Genomic DNA, 22,886 nt, shown 5'->3' on the forward strand with positions numbered 1-22,886 from the left:
TACGTACTCAAAAGCCATATCATCAATTTAATTATATATTAATTAATTTAGCAACTATACCCAATTTATGTGTAACGCTTAAAATAAATAGTTACATTACATCCATAAAAAGGAAACTTCAAAGACATTATATTATTATACCTTAGCTTTAAGACGTTCAAAATTAAAAATTACAACCATAAAAATGAATAAGTCGTTTGGAGGAAAAAAATAATCGGCATCAAGAATATTAATGGCCTCTTTGGTATATAAATAAGATAAGATAAGGAGTTTTGGGGAAGAGGAAGAAAGCAATAATCAGAAATGGCTTTGAAGAACAACAAAGTAAAGGCATTTCTATTTGTGATGTGGCTGGCGGTGGTTACGACGGCATTATTTACAGAGGTCGCCGGAGAAGACCCTGAGAAATGCCTGCGTGAATGCACGCCGGGCTGTGCTGGTATAATCAACATAGACCCTAATTGCATAAAAGCTTGTGTGGATCTGTGTTGCCCTCCTGAACAGAGAGGTAAACCACCATGTAGCTAGATAAATCAATCATGTATGTGGGCAATATAAATAAATAAATGGGATTGATCCCTTCTCTTTCATCATCTTCGCTTCACATTATGTTTACAACTTCCGTTTATGGTATACAATAAATTTAGAAATATGATAGAGAAATACCAGTTAAATTTTAAAAAGATAAATAAGTCATGCTAACTACGTATTTTTGTAATGGTTTTGACTACTTTATAATAAGCTTGACAAGCCAAAATTTATTAAAATTACATATTGATTATTTTAAAATTCAATAGGTATCTTTCTGTTATTTTACCGTAAATTTAAATAATAGTAATTTTTTATATATGGCTCTCTCTATGCATATCGTCTTTAGTTTTAAGTTGTGGTTATTAGGTGAAAAAGAATTTTTTAAAAAAATGCAAAAAGTGCTCCTCTAACGTTAATGGGGTTTTTTTTTTCCATGCAAAGTATGTGAGATGTATTCTCTTGCATTCATAATATAAAATGTTAGTTAAACTTTCTCACAAATCAAAAAATATTTTGTAAATCATTAAATGTGTTTTAAAGTGATAGGAGTTAACTATTTTATTCTTTTATCTGTCTCCTGCGTTTAAAAATCTCTCATTCTAACATTAGATAAGAAATTTTGGACCAAATTCTTTTTTCCTACAAAACTTCTTATATTATGGACTAGAGGGAGTACTCATATGATAGAGTAATACTATTTATAAGAGAATTTAAACATGCTTTATCATAGTTGAGGGAAACTTTAAATTTCCTTGATTCTATATTAAAATTTAATAAATTTTCAACTTTCTTCTATTTAAGATTTATACTTCTTTGAAAAACAATTTATAGAACAATAGATTAGGAAATTGTGCATTCTATAAATTTAAAGATCTAATTTATATTAAGAACAAATAAAATTACTCACTCTATCCTATGATTGAATCTGAGGATTAACGTTCAATGCTACTTACTCACTAATAGGAAGGAAACAACTGAACATTAAAAAGTCAGGGGGTGGTAAGAGAAAATTTTAACCGTCCATTTCGAACCATAGACTTTTCTCGACCAAATGATTTAACCGTTCCGATGCATTCTTAGAGGAATTATTATCGATCATCTAAGTGGGAAAAAATGGTGGAATTATCCCAGTGTATTCCACTAAGAACTTAAACTATATATATTATTATTTATGTGCAAATGGAGAAGCTATTCTTTGTTTCTCTAACACGAGGTAAAGGTCTTTCTGGTAATGGAGAAGTTATCATTTTGATGAAAAGTGATAAGGACCTAAGGGAATAACTTTCATCCATAATAAAACAAATGCATTTATTATTTTTAATTAATTTTAACTTGAACAGAATAATAACTAATTTTAAATCATTTTTTATTATATGTAAATTAGTTATTTGAACTTATAACAAGTACAGGAAGGAGTAATAAGGACACGAGGGGGTAATCAGAGAGGAACCATATTAAACGTCAACTCAATGTTGCTTTAAAGATCATTTATTGCATAACATACAACGCAGTGATTCACTCATTAATCAGCATTAATTTGGGTAAAGGTGGAAGTGTGGGACTGTGGTGGGTGTGTAAATTATTACTCCCTCCATTCTTTATTATAAGAGACAAATAATCAAATTACGTTAATAAAAAAACAGTTAAAATTAGTTGAGGACAATTAATATGTAAAAAGTATAATATTTTTTTCAACAATGCCCTTATTAATAAGGAGAGAAAGTATGAGAGAGAATAATTAAATTATTAAAAGAAAGAGAAGTGGAAGGGAGAGAGAGAGTGAGTTGGAGACAAAATAAATAGGGATAAAATAGGAAATCAATATAAAAAAATAAAGACAATTTTTAAGTGTCTCTTATATATGAGAACGTGCCATAAGCATCAAATGTCTCTTATAATAAGGAACGGAGAGAGTATTATTGTATTAGTATCCTCTAATAGATAAATACCGTAAGACGGTGTGAAGAACGGGAAAGAAATTCAGAAAGAATGGGTTGGAACAAAGTGATGATGAGGGCAGTGGTGATGGTGGTGACCACGCCGGCGTTAGACGCAGAAGTCGCCGGAGAAGCAGTAGTGAAGGAAGTGGAAGACCCAGCCTAATGCATCGGTCGAACATTGCATGGTGGCATGCTAACACGGTGTACCCCAGCCAGACCCTAATTGCCCCATTATTTGCTCCGATTTGTGTTGCCCTCCTGATGAAATTAAAGGGGTAAAGGAATATGTAAATAAATTGGACTTTGCAAGTTCTATTAAATCGATAAATAAATATATGGGATTTATCCCTTAGCTTGATCTTTCTTTATCCTTTGTTCTTTATGTTTAAAATTTCTTTATTTATTATTAAGAAGCTATTGATTAAGATGATAAGTGGTTTTATCCCTGTAAAAAAAAAAAAAAGTTTAAATCCCTAAAAATATATTTACCGAGAGAACTTTAACCTTAATATTCTGTTGATTATGTAAATTAAAAGAAAACGAACAGGTGAAAATAAAAAGGTGAGAGGGTGGTAAGAGAAACTTTTAACCGTCCATTTTAGTAAGAAATTATTAAAACCTAATATCAAATATGAGCCCTTTGATTATACAGGAAAACTTTCTGAATGTTTTGGTTATGATTAATTAAAATAAATTGTTGATTGAAATTCTTCCCTTATTTTTAATTGATTAAATCAAGAGTGCCAAATGCTGGTGATATAGACGTTAAAAAGAGAAGAAAGAAACAAATTAAATATATGTATCATTGATCTTATTTATTTGATTTTCTTTTGTTTTTAATACATGATGGTGACATGGATAGATAGCCATGCATGTACTTCACTTACAGAATTATTATATCTGTTTTAATAATCAAATTGGATGGGGAAGAATGCACAGCATATGCATGTACATCTTTTAATTTGTTGGCATCGCAATCCAATTTATCATCTCTTTATTATTAGATTTTTTTTTATTCTTTAAAGGAACATTTTTTTATGCGTCCATTGATTGTGTTCACTTTTTAATTTATTGTTTTGAAACTTCAAGGAAATTAGTTATCTTAGATTGATGTCATTCCGTTTTATATTATAAGGCACTTTTTAAAGGAAATGAGTGGATCGTATTATAAGTTACTGAATCGGGCATTAATTATATTTTTTCATTATTTCTATTTAAAGTTGATGTAATTTTCTTTGTTTTTTCTTTTGACCAAGATGTAATTCGAATTCATGATTTTAAACAAGAAAAAATTTAAAAACCACATTTATTTTCAAGCTATTTCACACTGAGAAGAGCTACATGCTGTAGTAACATGAGATTCTGCAAAGTAACTCCTTTACCAGCTTTGAAATTTGGAAGGAAATATTATTTGTGCAACCTCAAGCTTTGCTAATTCCTAACAAGAATATATCCAAACTGTACTATTGGGGAGTACTGGTTTTAATAATGGAACTGGTTTTTTGTTTGGAAATTAAAAGGGTAATAACTAACGTCTTGATATTAGAAGCAAAATTGAACCCACGATGTTTCATTTATAAGGAAATTACAAAGTCATTGGCTCTGTCAATTGATTTTGGAGGACCGTACGCAAAAAGAGAGGAAAAACCGATAAATTAGAAGTCTTAATTGCTACCAAAATAGCAATGGCCGTATAAGGCATTACAATCCAAACAGTACCACATGCATCATCAATAATACTGCTAAAATTCATACGAAAAAGTTAATACTACATCTGGTTTTTAATATAAGAGTTAGTTGACTGATTTGAATATATTAAAGAAATTAGTTAAGTTAGTTATTTATAATAAATATATATTGTCTTTCTTAAAATATTCTTACTAATCAAGTGTATTTGTTAGAACTACTATTATTACAAGGATTATTTTGAAAAAAATTGATAAATTTGATAAACAAATTAGATAAGGGTTTATATTTAAGACCAAAATAAAAATTAAACAAACTCTTATATTAATTTGCTGAAGAGGAGCTGTGTTTCAATTGCTGATTACTTTTGTGTAGAGACTCACAAGTTGTGATCAACCACGCTCCTAGAGTTCAAAACTCCGTGACTGACCAACTTGCCAAGTACTGTCATACCTTAGGAGGAACTACTGGTTTTTTGATCACGTGCCATCTTTCTTCAGTCCAGATGGAGGGAGATGATTGAGGGTGTGTTTGGGTGACATCCCAAACCATGGTTTGGAGACCCAAACCATGGTTTGGGGAATAAATCACCCAAACACCCCCTCCAAAAATCAAAACCATGGTTTTGGGTCAAAACTATGGTTTTGGAAAAAGCAAATTTTTTTTGCTTTTGGAGAAAAAGGAAAGAGTGTGAGGGTCTATATGATATGTATCTTGTTATTTTTTATAAACATATTTTTTTATAAATATATTTAATCTTATATTTTATAAATATATACACATTAATTATTTATTAATTATATTATCTTATGTATTATTAATTATGTTGGTAAAAAACATATTATTAACAATTTTATTCCTTCAAATTAAAATATATCATAAAATCTATTTTTCTGTAATTATCATATTAACTTATGTCTTTTTTTTTAGTAATTTGTATATATAAAAAGTGCTTCTGATAACAACTATCCAAAACTCTCACTTCTCAGAATCACTTTTTTACAAAATCTATTCTTCACAGAATCTATTTTCTCCAGAATCTATTCTCCAGAATCACTTTTCCAAACCACGGTTTGGTTTCATCCAAACACACCCTGAAACTAGTTCCTAGTCTTGTACTCTTGTTTTTGTTCTCTCTGACGATGTAACGCTGTTAAAAAAAAAAAAACTCTATCCTGTTTTATTATAAATTTTAAATAACTAATTTATGAATAATAAATAATTAGTTAAAATCAGTTAAAAAATAAATATGTTTAAAATATATTTTAATTTTTAAATATAGTCTTATAATAAATAAGAAAAAAAAAAAGAGAATGTATGAAAAAATGTTGTAAGAGAAGAATAATTAAGGATGATATTAAAAATATATATTAAATATTAAATTAAAGATTCTAAAATCAAGCGTACCAAATTTGAAGCGCATAATCATAAATAGGATTCGGTGGAAAAAAGCACAAAACAGTCGTTCAAGTGTTTATTAAGAACAAACAAAACGGCTTCTACTTTAAAAAAGTCAGAGCAACGCATCCATGAAACTGAAAATACAAAAGCATACGAACCAATAATTTTGACAAGTGAGGTCAATAGTTTCAGGCCTGAAAAAGGTCAATAGTGAAAAGCCAGACACAGACAGAGAAGCCTAGAAATGTTGGATCCCTCGAAACGCAGAATATTCGTCAGATAATTAAAAACTAACTCGGATTAATTAATTAATCCGCCTTCGTATGTATCAAAGCCAACAATATCTTAAGTCCGTATTGTTTTAGCTGTTCCTAATTAATTAAGTAATTAATTATTAAACATCTTAGAAGAAAGCCATGCTAACGAGGTCAGCTCATAAGACTGCATCATAATCTGGTAAGTTATGATAAAAAATTAATATCTTGTTATCATATCTCTACTTCTTAATATAAGAATTAATTTGATTTTAAATATAAGATCCTAATCTATTTTATTTATTATATTATCTTTTTTTTTAAAATATTCCTTATAGTAGTAGTTATACATGTTAAATATTCCATCAAATGATAGTTCTAACTAAGATAAATGACTATCAAAGGTATTTATGAAAGATAAAACCTATATATTACAAATAACTAACTTAAATATTTTTTTAATCTACTCAAATCAGTTAATTAACTTTTATATTACAGAGCAAGATAATTATAATTTAACTTCAATAATTTTTTTATACCACAAATATTCTATCTTGAATAAAAAAAATCATAAAATGTTACAACATAACCAATATTATTTTAATAAGGCTTCGGACCTTCTTTTAATTGATGTTTTAAGTTTTAAAAGAGAAAGTTCAAAACGTAGTTCTCACATAATAAATCTCGCTTATAAGGTCGGTTAGAACAATTGAGTATATGTTCCTTGCTTTTGAAATTAATTAATCAATATTAGTATCCATATAAAATATAAAATAAACCTTTTACCAACTATTATATACTACCTCTTATTCTTAATATAATGTCTTTTACATTAATTAAGGTAGATTAAAAAATAATTAAATTAATTATTTATCAAAAAAATGTATTAGTTTTTTTAAAAATATCATCTTGAATCATTTGACGTCAGTTGGATAAATAAGAAAGATAAAAATAAATTAAAATTTAATATTTGAAATCAAATTTAATCCTAATAACTAGCTCGTTTTACTAGGCACCGTATCAGAGAAAAAGTACCACATGTCAAGGTTTGTTAAGAGTGTTTAACGGGTCGGGCTGAGTTTGGACCGGGCTAGCTGTTTGATTACGACCAAGGTTGTTACGCTTCATTCGTTAAACTCGTGGCTAGTCACCAGTGGATACTAGAAAGATATATTATAAAAATCATTTCAAGAATTTTTTTCTTAACACTTCATGGAAAAAAAAAACATTAAAATAAAGGAAAACAAAAATTAAAAAAACATACGGAAACCCGCCCGGCCTTCTTATCACCGACCAATCCACATCCAACCCATCACGCTTGACTTTGACCAACTCGAGCAGATATTTAACACCCACATTAAAACATATATTGAAACATAATTAGCCCAAAATTCCAACGTTATATCTCCAAGATCTCACCACGTGTTACCTTTCTAATTACTAGATAATCAACGGCTCACGCTCTTCCCACCTAAGACTCCCTCATTTGACACGCATGTTCCCCTCCTGCATCATGCTCCATCAGCAACGGTCGTCTCTCATAAAAAATTATTATTGAACCCAATTCAAAAACCCCTCTCTTTAAATTCCATTCCCCATCAGCCTTCTCCTCCACCTTCAGTTTCATAATCCCTCTCCTCTCTTCCAAAAACGTCATCTCAATACACAGAAACATATACTTTTTCATATAATCCTGTTTCAGTTTTCCTTCTTCTTCTTCTTCTCTTCCATTTTCATGGAGTTTCAGAGACCTCAGTACTGTCTCTGTTTCGTCCTGTTCAGTCTTCTCTCTATTGTTCTCAGGCGTATGTGTTCTACCCTGGTGGACGAGATGGATGGGTCGTGAACCCTTCTGAGGATTACAATCACTGGGCTGAAAGAAACAGGTTTCAGGTCAATGACACTATAGGTGAGCTCTCTGGTTTTTTTCCTTTTTTTTTTTTTGATTTTTTCTCTGGTTCATATGTGATTGGAAAGGTCAAGCCTTTAAAGTTTTTTCGTTTTCTTGCTCGCGACTGATTCAAGAAATCTGGGTTTGTGTTTATTGTAGTTTTTAAGTACAAGAAGGGGTCGAATTCAGTTTTGGTGGTGAACAAGGAGGCTTATTATAAATGCGACAAGACCAACCCCATCAAGAAATTTGAAGATGGTGACTCAGTGTTTAAGTTTGATCGATCGGGACCTTTTACTTTATTAGTGGGACGGATTCTTATTGTGAAAAGGGTCAGAAATTGATCGTTGTGGTTTTGGCCGTCAGGCCACCTCCTTACTATCATCCTCCTCCTCCATCCTCTGTTTTGCCACCCCCTGGTTCTAAACCTCCGGTGGCTAATCCGCCGTCTCCGGCAGTTTCTCCACACCCATCATACCCAGCACCGATGATCCCTCCCACATCGCCGCCAGCTCCAGCGGTTTCACCATATCCATCACCCAAGATATCTCCGTCATCGCCAGCTCCAGCGGTTTCTCCATATCCATCGCCCAAGATATCTCCGTCATCGCCAGCTCCGGCTGTTTCACCATATCCATCACCCAAGATATCTCCGTCATCGCCAGCTCCAGCGGTTTCACCGTATCCATCACCGAACATATCTCCGTCATCGCCATCTCCGGCGATCACCCCTCCGGCTGTTTCCCCAGCACCTGCCAACGTGCCTTCGTACCCAACACCGGGGTCTGCTCCGGCTCCGGCAAGTACATCACCCCCACCGCCCCCCGCCAATACTCCAGCAAATTCACCCGCGCCATCACCATCACCCGCGCCATCGACTCCAGGGTCGTCACCTCCCGCACCTCCGGCGAACACTCCCGCATCTGGTCCGGGGTCACCGGCAACACCTTCGGCGAGCCCGCCAGGATCTGCAAACCCATCGTCATCGAATGAAACATCGCCGCCGCCACCGAATGGATCAGGTGCATGGGACGTAGCTCCATCAAGCTTATTGGTGTATGCGGGGACCATTGTGCTGAGTTGTGCTCTGAGTGAAATTTTGGGTGGACAGTAGAAGAAATTATTATTACTATTACTATTTATAATCTAAAATTAATTATTTGAGAGCTGCCCCGCACATATTTTTAGTTTATTTTATTTTGGTGCTGGGCGATTATTATCATGCGTTGGATATATATTGTGACCTTTTTCAGTAAAGGGCGTTATTTTCTCTGTTGTCAGTTGGCACTTTACTGTTAAAGTGCTAGTGGTGTATTTTGTGTAGAAATATATTAAACCTCGGAATTGGGTCATCATTTTTTCCCCCTGTTATTTTAGAGTGAATTAAAGGATTAATTCATCCAGTATTTTATATTTTATATTTTATAGATACGTCAAATACTACAACACTTAAAAACAAAACAAAATCATAGATATATGTTTATTAAGTTAAAGTTTAAGAATTGAGTTATCTGAGGTTGAAATTGTAAAACCAAGTTATAGTCAAATTAAAAATATACTGAACAAATTCTTTTTTCCAGTTAAATATGACATACTACCTCCGGTCCTAATTATAAAACCCAATTGACTTATTTGAGGAGATTAAGGAAGTAAGTTAAGTTAGTTATTTGTAATAAATAAGTGTTGTCATTCCTAAAATATCCTTGCTAATTAAGTGTATTGGTTAGAACTATCATTATTAGAAGGACTATCTTGAAAAAATATGTATAAATACGAGAGAAAAAATGGATTGGGGTCTTATAATTAGAACTAAACAAAAAGTCAAAAAGGGTTTTATATTAAGGACCGGAGGTAGTATTGATTAACATGGTAGTTAGCGACCTTTTTTAAATGATATATATGTGATGAAAAGGATGAGCCAGAAGTTTCAATAAAAAAACAAAGCAAACATAGAAATTTGTCTCCACGTGGGCTGTCCTGATTGAAAACCAAAACGTGCAAAAGTAAAAACATGAAATGACACACACACACACACACACACAAAAGGGGGATGACGTGGAAGGATTGTTACAAAAAAGAGAGGAATAATAGAGTGATTATTGGTTCATAATATGATGTGATGGAGCCATTCATGTAAAGAGGCCATGTGGGGAATTTTCCAGAACAGGATAACACATTGATTAGTGAACCTGATAATCTTGACCTAATAATTAATCAACAGGGTTTAATAAAGTCTAGTAAGATTAAGATGAACTTTGTCAAAAATATAATTTATCCAGATATTTCTACGTGTGAACTGAATTTAATATTAACGTAAAGCAAGATGTGCTTGATTGATTTATTTTATTTTATTCTTTATTTTTGCCTTGTAGTGTACTTGATGATTGATTAATTCAAGATAAGCAAGCTGCTACAAATTATTTATCGCTGTTCCTTTCACCAAAACTTTAAAAAAGAATCATTTCTTACCTATATTCCTTAAATCAGAAGCTTGAATGTTATTTGTATAATTCATTGTTGCGATAAAATTTAAATCATTTAAACGAACTTGGATGGGATGAATTTAAATATTTAAATGCAATTTTTAATTTTAATTCATTTTTAAAATAATTTATATTTATATTAAATTGAAAAAATCTGTCAAAAGTTTCTATTTAAAAATTACACCGAGTGGAAGGATATAAAATGTGGAAAGATATAAAATTTTCAGAATATCAATAATTTTTGTGTATGAAAATAAATTTAGGTTATTCTGATCAATAAAATTTTTAAATATAGATTTTTCTAGCTAAATTTTGCATATACTAAAATAAAAATTTATTTTAAATATAACAAATAAATTAAATGTAAAATGTACTTTTCTTGCATCTGTTAAAATAAAAATTTATTCAAATTTCAAAGATAATTTAGTTTTTGGCCTTTTTTTTTTGGCGTGCGATTGAAAATCAGTACAATCAAGCACCCTTCATCGATAAAAATTAATATATATATATATAATCCCAGGATTAGGTCCCAAGCAGCCTATTAGCTTTATAAAAGTGCACTTTCCGAAAAGCCGGATTCCGCAAACACGATGCTCATGCGTGTATTTAATAATTGGGGCCTCCTTGTTTTCCGCGCAAATTTTCTCCCAAACCCTTTTTTTTATTATTATTTTTTCAATATTATGCGTTTCTTGCTTCCTCATTAGTTTAATAAAATACATCCATTTATAATATAATATAAAAATTTATTAACTTTTCTTACATATCAAAAAATAAAAATTTAGTTATTAAATTTGTCTTAAAATGACCGAATTTTTTCATTTTACCCGAAAAAAATACTAAAGTTATTTTTAATGTTATATTTTTATTATTTCTCATATCTATATTCTTTCTCTTACATTTAATGGGGATAAAAGTGAACAAAATTAAATTAACTATCTTGATATTGTGTTATATTTTAGATCATAATTTTTTTCTAACTAAGGTTTTATATTATGGATAAGAAGAAGTATTTCAACTCAGTTCATCTTTTTAAAACCCTTTACTTCTAAATTAAACTAGTCAAGTATTCTCATTAGTTATTTTCAATGTAGGTGTTAAATTTGAATTTTGCTCCCTTTAAAAAAGACGTGTCATAAAATTATTTTACATTGTTACCCAATCTTATCACCTGTCTAAATTTAGTTCTTATTAAATTCATTGCCACGAAAAATCTTATTAAATTCAAATAAAAATAACTCTTTACTTAAATAATATTAATTTTTTTTCCTACTGCACCTAACTAGGTTATCATAAAGGCTAAAGCGCTTTTGTATGAGTGCAAAAGCAAAGCAAAACGACACATCTCGTGGCCCCCAAATAAAACGACATGTCGAGAAAAGCAATGAGAGTTGTGGACTCATGAGTTGTGGCCACCAAGCCGCGTAGCTCTCCCGTGCAATGCAAAGATGATCCATTTTAAAAATAAAAGTGTTTGGATGAAACCAAATTATAATTTTAAAAGTAATTTTATGATATATGAAATAAGTGTTTAAAAGAGTGTCTCAATTTGTAAAAAATTACTTTTAAAAAGCATTTTTAGAAATGTCCAAATATCCCCTATAATTAAGTTTACTAAAATTTCCTCGTTAAACTTTCATTTCTTAAAAAAAAAAAAACAAGAAAGAAAGTTAAGTTGGATATCTTGAAAATTCTGTTACAATAGTTTTTTTGATGTTATAACTGAGTGTTATATTTGAGATTGGTGAAAATATTTATCAATTATTTTTTTATGTAACTATCCCTTATTATCATTATTTTTAAAAATCAAATTTTAAGACAGTTAATAAGATTTAAGGTATTCATTAATTTTAATAAAATATGTTAAAAATGACTTGTAAATAAGATTATAAGAGTATAAAATAAATTAAGTGATTTAAACCATCAAAGGTGTTAACAAAATCTATTCAAATTACTAGATGTTATAAATACGGGTGTGGGAATGACCTTTTACCACAAATAAATTCCAAGAAGCCTGGGTCTAATACATGGAGAGGCATCAAAAATAATTAGGGTCACATTAAAACAGGCCTGCAGGAAACGCTCGATAATCAAGGTAAACCATGTAGTTCGCTGGAAATAGAATAAAAGCGGACGTTTCTCTACGAAGTCTGCTAATATATCGCTTAACCCTGCAAGAGAAGAGTGTAACAGGAACTGGAATGGAATGCGGAAGTTGAATGTACCCCAAAGGTGTAAAACTTTTGCATGGTTGTTACAACGTGAGCGTCTCATCATTACCAATGAACGCAAACAGAAGAAAGGTCGGCATCAAACTGGAACATGTGATAGATGTAAACATGTTCTGGAAGACGAGATTCATGTGCTCCGTAATTGCCCTGGTATAAAGAAATTTTGGGAAACCATTGTTAAGCCCGAGTTTCATCAAAGTATCTTCTCAAGTGAACTCCAAGATTGGCTTCAGTTAAACTTCAAGAAGAAAGCTGGTCACAGGGAGGGAGAAGGGAAAAATACTTTCATAATCATTTGTTGGCTTCTTTGGAGAGTGAGAAATGAATTCATTCATTCGAATTCCGGTACTGATATGACCACGGTAAAAGCTAGGGCCTCTGCTGTTGTGAATTGCATGAAAAGTACGGTGTCTAAGCTCAAAGGAGTTAATATGGTGGCGAATTAGAGCCAAGTGACCCAGGAAGATGGCACCAAGCTTGCCACGAAGTGTGTTGTGGAGGTGGCCCTGGATGGAGCTTTGGGTTAACAAATTCCTAGTGCAGATGCTGTTTTGAGAATCTTCTCATCGCTTGACATTACTTGTCTTTGTATTTGTTTCTTTGTTTTCTAGCTTATCAAATATATATATATATATATATATATAATATATATATATATTGTATCTATGTGGATGTTCATAACCTCAGCTCTTATGATTCTTCATAAGATTTTTTATTTTTGAATGTCTTAAACTTATAAACCTCCAATGAATGATTTTAGAGGAGTTTTTCATGTTTATTGTTGTTATTCTCTTCTTCATTTCTTTGTAACCCTTAGATTAGACTTTAATGGTTGGATGCCTATAAATAGAGGCCATATACGAGGCATTTGTATATAATAACTCCTGTATAAGTGTATGAGAAATATTCGTTGTTTTTTCTTTCAATTCTTGTCTTACTATTTTCTTTCTACTTTCTATTCTAACTTTCTCATTTTCATAACACTAGCATATTTAGCTAACCTAGTAACATTGCTCGTGTTCTTCGTAATTCCATATAGACAAATTTAAACCTTCCATTCCATTTTTTTCACCTACAGTTATCCTCGTATTGCAGGTAATTTTATTAACTAAATTTTGACCTTCCTCACAATGGGCCATATCATCATTCTGTTTTCTTGTTTTTGGGCCAGTAATGTGGGCTCATGCTTAAGATCTACAGGTTTTTTTTTTGTTTTTTTGTTTTGCTATGCATGATATTAGAAGCGGTTATCACTGGCATTAAATAGTGACTTCTTTCATCAGTGATTCTATAGAATCATTTAAAAAATAAAACTGTATATTTCATAAAGCTTAAGGATTTAAAATTATAAATATTATTCGAAAAAAACTATAAGATAAATTGTAATGAGTTTAAATTTAGGGATTTATTTTTAATGGAATCAAAATTAATTGAATAAAAAAAGTAATTTTTCTTAAAAAATATAATACCGGTAATAAAAAAAAATGGCCAAAAAAAAAATAACGGTCAAAACTTCCGGTAAAAGGGAAAAAAAAAAGATATTGCAAAGCAGAAATGCACCTTCCGTTGTCCTGACGATAGCCAACGCGTTTAGCTCGCTCCACTCACTCACTCACTCATTTCTTCCCTGCTATCTCTTGCTTCATCGTTTTCCTTCACAAGAATCCATGGCTGCTGCTGCAGCAGCACCGGCAATGGCTGTGAACGGAATAAAGATAGGCACAGCATCGCAGGCACACCTAGAAAGCATGGCAGCGAAAGAGACCAGAGTTCTGATTTCTGGATTCTCTCGCCACTTCTACAATCTTGGGCGGGCCTCAGGCACATCTGGAAGCACCACCATTAAAGTCCACGATCACTACACTCGTAAACCACAGCAGCTTATGGTCATGTCCTCTTCAGGTATCAATATCATCAGTTGGCATTGTTTGCGATTGATGGGATAAGTATTAGAACAGTTCGTTTGATTCCAGTATTTGCATTTTCCATCTTGACTCCGGTGGTTTTCCTCGTCATTTTGGTATTGGAATCTTTCTGGGTATTCCTATTCCTACCAGATATCAATTGTGTCGCGAGTATTGTTACTCTCTGTTGTTTTTTATTTTTCATTTTATATATTAGTTGTTGCAGCAGATTTTAAATTGTTATGCTTGAATTCAGGTATGGCTTGGTGGAGGATAATTTATCCATTTTATCTTGTGCCATTTTGTTTTTCTTTTTCTTCAAATTTTGATAGGTGGTTTGTCTGCTCCATCTCCGAAACCTCACCTGCCTAAAACTCCAAAGTCTTCTGATTATGGGTCTCTCTTCACGAAGGTAAAATCAATTTACATTCTATTACTTGCTGTAGTATCTGAAAATGTAGAGTTTGGCATTGGCAATGTTCCTTATTTTGATTTTCACATTGCCACATAGCATGTGCAGTACAGCTGCTCATCATTACTTAGATTGCGAGGTTTTAAGAAATTTATCCATGTGCTAACATTATTATGGTAGATACTTCGTTTAGTGTTTAGATTTTTGACTGAAGTTTGAGATGGGTTATAACTTATAAGACATTATAATTATCTCATTACTTAGTACAGGTAATTTGAAACATGCTGGATGTAAGATCTGTTCATCAGACTTAATTAGTTAATTAAAGAGGTGACTTTAGAACAATTAAATTTTTCTGTTTAGGGATCAGGGGTTACTTTGACGGTCATATGAATGTTTACACTACTAGTTCTCCAAAAAACGATTTTCTGTTTTTCTAAATAGTTTTCCTTGGGGAGGGTGTTGGTAGGGGATAAGGCACCTGCCAATCCCCACCCCTTGAATCTTAATCATGTTTCCTAATTCTTTTTGGTCAATTTTAGGATGGTGGGTTTTACATGTTCTTATAACTTTACTCCATATGCTCTGAGAAGGTCTGTAAAAAATTTTGCAGGAGAGGTTAAAGTATCTCTTTGATCTTGTGGTTCTTTCTGTAGCTTTTGCTTTTGTCCCTTTCTATTTCGATAGATCCTTTTTTTCTACACAATATGCTGATGGCTCACATGGAAATGATAAAAGCAATCAAGGGGCATGATTATTATGATGAATTATTGGTTCCCTAAAAGCTGTATGTTTCCTTCTGTAAGTTGGCCTAGCTTTCTGTGTATGTTGTTATACTTGAGTGCTGTTCTTTTACCTGCTTTACTTTAAGGAAATGAAGAACTTTTGTGTTATGTACGTTATCCCCTCCTCCTCTTCTTGTCTCTGCTCCTTTTCCTTCAGGAATGAACTTTCAATTAAATAAATCCAGTCTTGTTTATTAAAGTTTCTTGGTATCTTTCTGCCATGCCACCTTTCCAATTCACCCGTGAGTTATGGGCCTAATCATTTTATTGTTTTCTATTATCTAATGGTACAGCATTCATGTGATGAACAAATCAGGAGCTCTACATGATTAAATGGCACATAAAAAGTCCTTTTAAAAAAATTACATCTTTATTTTTTTCTTCTTCATGATGCATGATGTAGTTTTTCTTCTGATCTGTGGATTGAAGCCTCCCAAAACGATAGCTGGGCTTGTTTGTAATCTGGCCTGTGCGTTTGGTGGGACTCATGGATCAATGATAAAACTCAATTTTGGATTTGTCCATGGGAATTAGTAGTTACTAAATGTCCATTTGAATCATCTTTATGTAGTTCAAGGCATTTAATACTCTGAAGTATTATGCGGGATCATCTTATGCCAATTGCGGGTTGTGTATTCATCTCGTTTTCCCATAAAATGATGATTTTTCCGTAAGGTCGAGTGTTGTGATTGCCTCTTTGTTGCTTCTATTAAACTTTATCAGCTCGGAATAGACTTTTCTTCTCCAAGTGATGGTCCAATGCAAAGAGTACGAAGCGGTTTAGGGATGGGCCAGAGGCGAAATGTGTTAACCAAGGCACAGGGATCTGAGCGTGAAATGGATCCATTTCCTGTGAGTTCACATAATTTTACCTTTCAGATTGTAACTTAGACCTCTAAAGTTGTCAGGGGTTAATTTTTCACATTCCTGAAACAATATCCTCTGTCTACCGGCAACGCTAAGTTGCAGTTTCTAGTGTGTTCGAAAAATCCTGCAGTAAGTACATAAAAGAAAAGAGAAACATCCTGCAGTTTTGTTCCTCATTGTCTCAAATTAGATTCTTCATTATTTCATCCATTTGGACTGCAGCACTGCATTGTTCTTGACATTGAGGGGACTACTACTCCCATATCGTTTGTTACAGAGGTTCTCTTCCCATATGCACGTGCTAATGTTGGTAGGCATCTATCTGCTACATATGATAACCCTGAGACGCAAGATGATATTAAGCTGCTTCGCTCTCAAGTATGTATTTATAAGAGTTGTCTGATTATTGTTTCTATAGAGCCATTTGATACACTGGCATCTTACATTCTTAGATGTCTTGGTTATCTTGGTATAGGATAACATGACATTTAAGACTTGGGAAGGCATCAAAGACATGATATAAAATGTTGTTTGTAAAAGTTTGTAAAAATTATAGGACTAGGGATCTACATACGTACGTACGTACGTACGTACATAGATACATAGATATATATATAGGCATCTAATTCAGATTTATAAGACACTTAAGTGTTAAATATGTTTGAACGAAGATGGCAGTATACTGAACGGCTCTGAAATAAAATTTGAATTGAATACTCTACTAGAATTCTGAAAAAAGAAACCAGCAAAAACCGCACACATACATGAAGTGTAGTCCTGGTAGCAGGGAAGTATCTAGTATGGAAGCCTTGCCCTAATTGGGTTTCTAACAAGCGATTTTCAAACTTTCAACTAATCAAGAACTGAAGATTTTTATTTTGTTCTTGTTCATTAAAATAACTCGAACCATTGACCTCCTTGTGATCCCAGGTTCAAAATGACTTGGAACAAGGGATTGCAGGTGCTGTGCCTGTTCCCCCAGATGATGCTGGGAAAGAGGAAGTCATCGCTTCTTTGGCTGCTAATGTAGAAGCTATGATTAAGGCAGATAGGAAGATCACTGCCTTGAAAGAGTTGCAGGTAAACCTGATTAAAGCAGATGGGAATTTATATATCGTATAATTGAAATCTGGTCATGCAGGGTCATATATGGCGAACGGGTTTTGAGAGTAAGGAATTGGAAGCCATAGTTTTCGATGATGTACCAAAAGCACTTGAGAAGTGGCATGCCTTGGGTAAAAAGGTTTGAATTACGAATTCTTTACCCTGAAACAATTAGTGATGATTTTCTCATTGTATTTGTCTTCTCAAGTGTACTCCCAGTGCTGTCTCTTTTTAGTCCCCCTCCACTGAGAGATGACTTAATTGCACAATGCCCCCATTTTATTAAAAATACACACAACCTTCCCTTAAAACCAAAAACACATTACAACAATCTCAATTTTAGATATAAGATTAAAAGATTCATTTGTTTTTTTGTTTTTAGATCATCAAAAACCTGATGCCACTTTATATTTCCCTTATACTCCTCCTTGACCTCTGTGTGTTGGATTCTGTGGCTAACATGGTGGATTCCTTTTTGTATCCAAGCACATAGAAGATTTGTGGCTAGTGGCAGCATGAAGTCCTTCATCGCGAAGAAAGTTCACTTATTCCCTGTCTATCTTTATGCCTTTATCTCGTGTTGACCGGTAGAGATTTTTCACAGGAGAGAAATACTAAATGGATCCCTTAGCATCAGACCTGAAATTAGGGTTTAGTTTATGGCTTGGTTTTGGGCTTTGAAAGAGGATCCCTCTTTTTCGTAATAGAATTGGGGTTCTTGCTCTCAGAGATGGGTTGAATATTTCACCCCCTGTTTTAATTGCCTCTGGATAATTATGGACCAAATTAAGCAATCAAAACGTGGGCGCGTTTCTCATATGTTGCATGGAAGGCACGAAAGGCATGTTTATTTGCATCGTAATTGCTATTTAAAAACTTTGCTACAGGTGTACATATATTCTAGTGGCAGTAGGTTGGCGCAGAGGCTAATATTTGGAAATACAAACCATGGGGATCTGAGAAAATACTTGTGTGGGTTTTTCGACACCAAAGTGGGGTAATGTTTTTCGTGATATTTCGTTATGGCGGTGCTTGTCTGAATTCCTGAGTCAGCTATTTTCATCATGAAGAACTCTTTCTTTTGCAGTAACAAAAGAGAGACATCCAGTTACGTTGAAATTTTTGAGTCACTTGGCGTTGATAAACCGTCAAATATTTTATTTTTGACTGATGTTTCTCAAGAAGCTACTGCTGCAAAGGCTGCAGGTTTGTGCTTTTGTATTAGTACTTTAATTCATATACCAAATAGATATGATTGATGCTTTTGGAACTATTAGATTTCTTCTCCGAGCTATTGCTCCTATCAATCAAAAGGTGAGGAAGCCAAATCTTACAGTTTCGGCACTGTGTCTTTTTCTTTTTTCTCTATGTTATATAGCATCTGAATGACTGACTTCCCGAATGAAGCCCATAGGGGGGGGGGAACCAAAACCAATTCATATAGAACTAGTGCAAACTAGCTTTTGTCTTTACTTCTGAGTAACTCCTTTCTTCAGTTGGCAAATCAATGTGCAAAGATCCCAAAAAATTAAACGGCAAATGCTTTTGTTTAAATGTGAATAATAACATTACGAAATACTGTAATTTGCATCTCTGATCGAGGAAACATCAGATAAATAAACATCTAAATACGTTGAGAACACTTTTTTACTACTTCTAACCGGTGATGGAGGGAGGCGAGTTAGGTAGGGCCATGACCACCCCAAGATTTTACCTTTTTTTAGTATCATAGATGTTACAAATTTCCACTTCCCTAGAAAATTATACGAACCCTATACCATAAATGCTTTTCATTCTCGGTGCCCTTTACGATAAGATCCTAGCTCCGCTGTTGCTTTTGACATGAATATCTAGAAGGTAGACCCACCCACCCCCACACACACACACAGATCTGAGAAATGCATGCTTTTGTCAGCCGTGCGGCTATATGGCCAAGTAAGAACTGTTCCTTTTTTCTGCAAATGAATTTGTTATGTGCATGTTTCAGGATTGGAGGTGATGATTTCTATTCGACCTGGAAATGGACCTCTTCCGGAAAATCATGGATTCAGGACAATCAATTCCTTCTTGGAGATATGAGAGTAGTAGTTAAAGTGATTGTGTAAATATGTTAAATGTGCCGCAACCACCATAGATGTATACTTCATAACGTTCACTTTCCCAAAACTGACAGAGAGTTTGGTCAATTGAGGTTTACAGTTTATAGACTGTCTTCCACGGCGGGACATGATCAAGCCCACTGCCCACGCCAATCATAGAAGATTTAAGTTTTCATTACTTTAATTTAGACATATATAAATGACAACAAAACCACATGAAATCAGTACGCGTATAAACCATTAAGAGGCTGCATATGCATGAAATATTAAGCTTATGGCTTTTCAGGCCTGAAATCTCGTCTAAGCTTGGCGGGTGGTGCTGTTTTTGGAGCAACTTGTCGTTGACATATCACAAGTTTACAATTTTCAGTTAACGTTACAAGCTAATCAGATTATACTACTTATTTAGGACGGGCGGCTTTGACTTTTGATCATTGATGAATGATGATAAGGTATTTAAAGTTGGTTTGAAGTTATCTTTGTTCTTCAAGAAACAAAAAAACTGGATTAGGAATTAAACTTGTTGAGGTAGTGGGTCAAGGATTATTGGTCAGACCAACCATATTAAAATAATATAATATAATTCACAATATTAAAATAAAATAAAAGTCACAAATAATAATCCCTAACAAAATATAAGAAGCTACAAAAGTAGTTTATATGTTTAATTGTACCAAATAAACATTAATAAAATGTATATTTTCATTATAGAAAATTAAAATCATCACTAAGATCATTGGCATGGATTGATATATCAACAGCTGGATGAGGAAAAGCAAGAGCAACAACATCATCGTGTGAAGGTGGAGGATCAGTAATGTTCATATCTTCATCATTTATATAAGACAATAATTAATATTAATGATTATGCAAATAATTATATATTTGTATAAGAATAGAGTCTTAATTGTACTCTTTTGCTCCTTAATATAAGATCTATTTAACTAATTTGATTAGATTAAAGAAGTTAGGTAAGTTAGTTAATTATAAATATGACATGTTTTTTCAAAAATAATATAATCATCTTCCTTAATATCCCCCTCCCTCTTCTACTTGGTTATGGTTGAGGGAGTATCTATAGGGGTAATTGAGAAAAAATTGATAAATATGAGAGGTATGTCTTATATTTATGACCAAAATTAACCAAATAATTAGATCCTATATCAAGGACTGGAGGAGTATATATAGACCATCATTATCCCTCTCAAGAGTTGAATTTGCAATGCCCTCATTGTTAAGAACACTTTCAATCGTAGCCATATTTCCATCATCAAACTCTGAAATGAGATCTTCTTCAGCCACCTAAAAATCTACCATATCAATGTTTTCATAGTCAATTAGATCATAACTTTTGCTCTTCTTCAATGTACTCCTTTAATGACAAATAAAATTTCAATTAAATAGAAATAAATTAAAATAGAAAAAAAATATTCACTATTTTCAAGATTACTTATGTTTCAATTGCAGATTATAGTTGGTGAAAACTAAATCATTCAGCCTTTTGTGTTCTAATCTTTTTTTTTTTGTATGAATTCTTTCAAATAAGTTCCAATTCCTCTCACAACCAGAAGAAGCAAAAGTTTGACTAGGAATATGCATTGCAACATGCTGCAATTCTTGAACTGAACAACCATAATATGTCCATTATTCATCTACATAATAAAATATATATAGTATCCAATATTATATAGAATTAGTGAATAACCATGAATATAATACTTACAAGGGTCTAGTTTTTGTACAGCTTTTTAACATGAGGGTCTACTAAAAGATTTTTTGCCCTCGCGATAAGTAGATGGAGGGGAGTACATTGAAGAAGGTTTTTTAAATTTTTTTGATTAAAATAAAGGATGTCGTTTTGGGCTTTTTGGGATGCAAAAAAAAAAAAAAAGAATCAAACTGGGTAACCCATCAAACTGGGGGTTACCCAGTTTAATAGCGGTTTTCACCAGTTAAAGTGGTTTTCTACTGGTTCAATTAACCACTAGTCCACCAATTAAACCAGAACGGACTGCAGACCAATTCACCAGTTTTCTAGTTAAATTGGCTAGTTCGGTCTAGTTTTTTTCCTTTGTTGTTCCCTAACTTGTGAAGTGTGTGGTCCTTGCTTCCAACTTGGTGACTTTTCAAACCTTCCCAATTAATTTCTCCGTTTGTCAAGAAGAGGGAGTTAGAAACCCTGTTCTGAAGAAACAGTATATATCACATTAATTATTGGACCGAAAAGTTTATAATTTTTTAAAAAAAACTATATAGAAATTATTTTAACAGAAATCTGGGATTATACTTTCAGTTCAAATTTACAAATTTTTTCTGGCAAAGGACTTTCTTTTGACTGAACTATAGTCCTCCTTCTCTCCTTTGCTAATTTCTACCGTACGTATTTGAACATAATCATATAATCCAAAAGTTACATATTTTAAAATTAGAGATGAAGTATAGTAATCAATATGCATGATATAAAACTATAGGAAGTCAAACTACTTGTGTAGCTCATTTTTTGATTGGGCGCAAAGCACAGGCCTACAATTGTCCGCAATTTAGTTTATACTACATATGTACGTTTTAGGCTAACTTAAGACTGGTTGACCAAAAATGCCCTTCATGAAAATATAGGAGTTTTTTAGTTGATAAAAAAACAAATACAAAGTCTTCGGTGGAAACCAAAAACCAAAGTCAAACATACTATCTCCAATACTTAATATAAGACCTAATTGACTAATTTGAAGAGATTAAGGAGATTGATTTAGTTAGTTATTTGTAACAAATATGTGTTGTGTTTTCTAATTATGTGTATTAGTTAAAGTTACTCCTCCGGTCCTTAATATAAGACACAATTGTTGAATTAGTTTTAATTCTAAATATAAGATAGTTTTGATTCTAAATATAAGAATCATTTCTTATATTTATCAATTTTCTCTAAATTACCCCTATGGATATTCCCTCAACTATAATCAAGTAAAAGAGGGAGATAGGTATTAAGAAAGATGATTATAGTGTTTTAGGAAAAGTGTGTCACATTTCTTATAATTAACTAACTTACTTAACTTTCTTAATCTAATCAAATTAGTTAAATGGGTCTTATATTAAGAACCGAAGGAGTACTATTTAATAAAACTTTTAATATGTGTAACTACTATAAGGACTATTTTAAAAAAATAGATAAATATAAAAGATAAAGTGAATTGAAGTATTATATTTAGAATTAAATTAAAAATCAAATTAAAAATCAAACTAACTCTTATATTAAAGGCCGAAGGTAGTAGCTTGTTTCAAGAGGGAGGAAAAAAACAAACCG

At 32.6% G+C, this 22,886-nt stretch overlaps 1 protein-coding gene and 1 pseudogene across 1 annotated transcript; both read left to right on the forward strand.

The window, feature by feature from the left end:
* The first annotated feature begins 7,532 nt into the window (after nucleotides 1-7,532).
* On the forward strand, nucleotides 7,533-8,817 carry LOC114762178 (early nodulin-like protein 2; annotated as a pseudogene).
* Nucleotides 8,818-14,027: 5,210 nt separating this feature from the next.
* Nucleotides 14,028-19,693, forward strand: LOC114762177 (probable bifunctional methylthioribulose-1-phosphate dehydratase/enolase-phosphatase E1 1). The gene is made up of 9 exons (XM_028951639.1): nucleotides 14,028-14,319; nucleotides 14,654-14,733; nucleotides 16,242-16,370; nucleotides 16,608-16,763; nucleotides 17,316-17,465; nucleotides 17,527-17,628; nucleotides 18,377-18,486; nucleotides 18,577-18,695; nucleotides 19,477-19,693. Exons 1-9 carry the CDS (start codon nucleotides 14,085-14,087, stop codon nucleotides 19,566-19,568), a joined length of 1,173 nt encoding a protein of 390 aa, XP_028807472.1. The 5' UTR covers nucleotides 14,028-14,084; the 3' UTR covers nucleotides 19,569-19,693.
* Nucleotides 19,694-22,886: the final 3,193 nt, after the last annotated feature.

Source organism: Neltuma alba, unplaced genomic scaffold (genome assembly GCF_004799145.2).
Source record: "Neltuma alba isolate B1F8T4 unplaced genomic scaffold, ASM479914v2 tig00011198_pilon, whole genome shotgun sequence".
NCBI lineage: Eukaryota > Viridiplantae > Streptophyta > Magnoliopsida > Fabales > Fabaceae > Neltuma > Neltuma alba.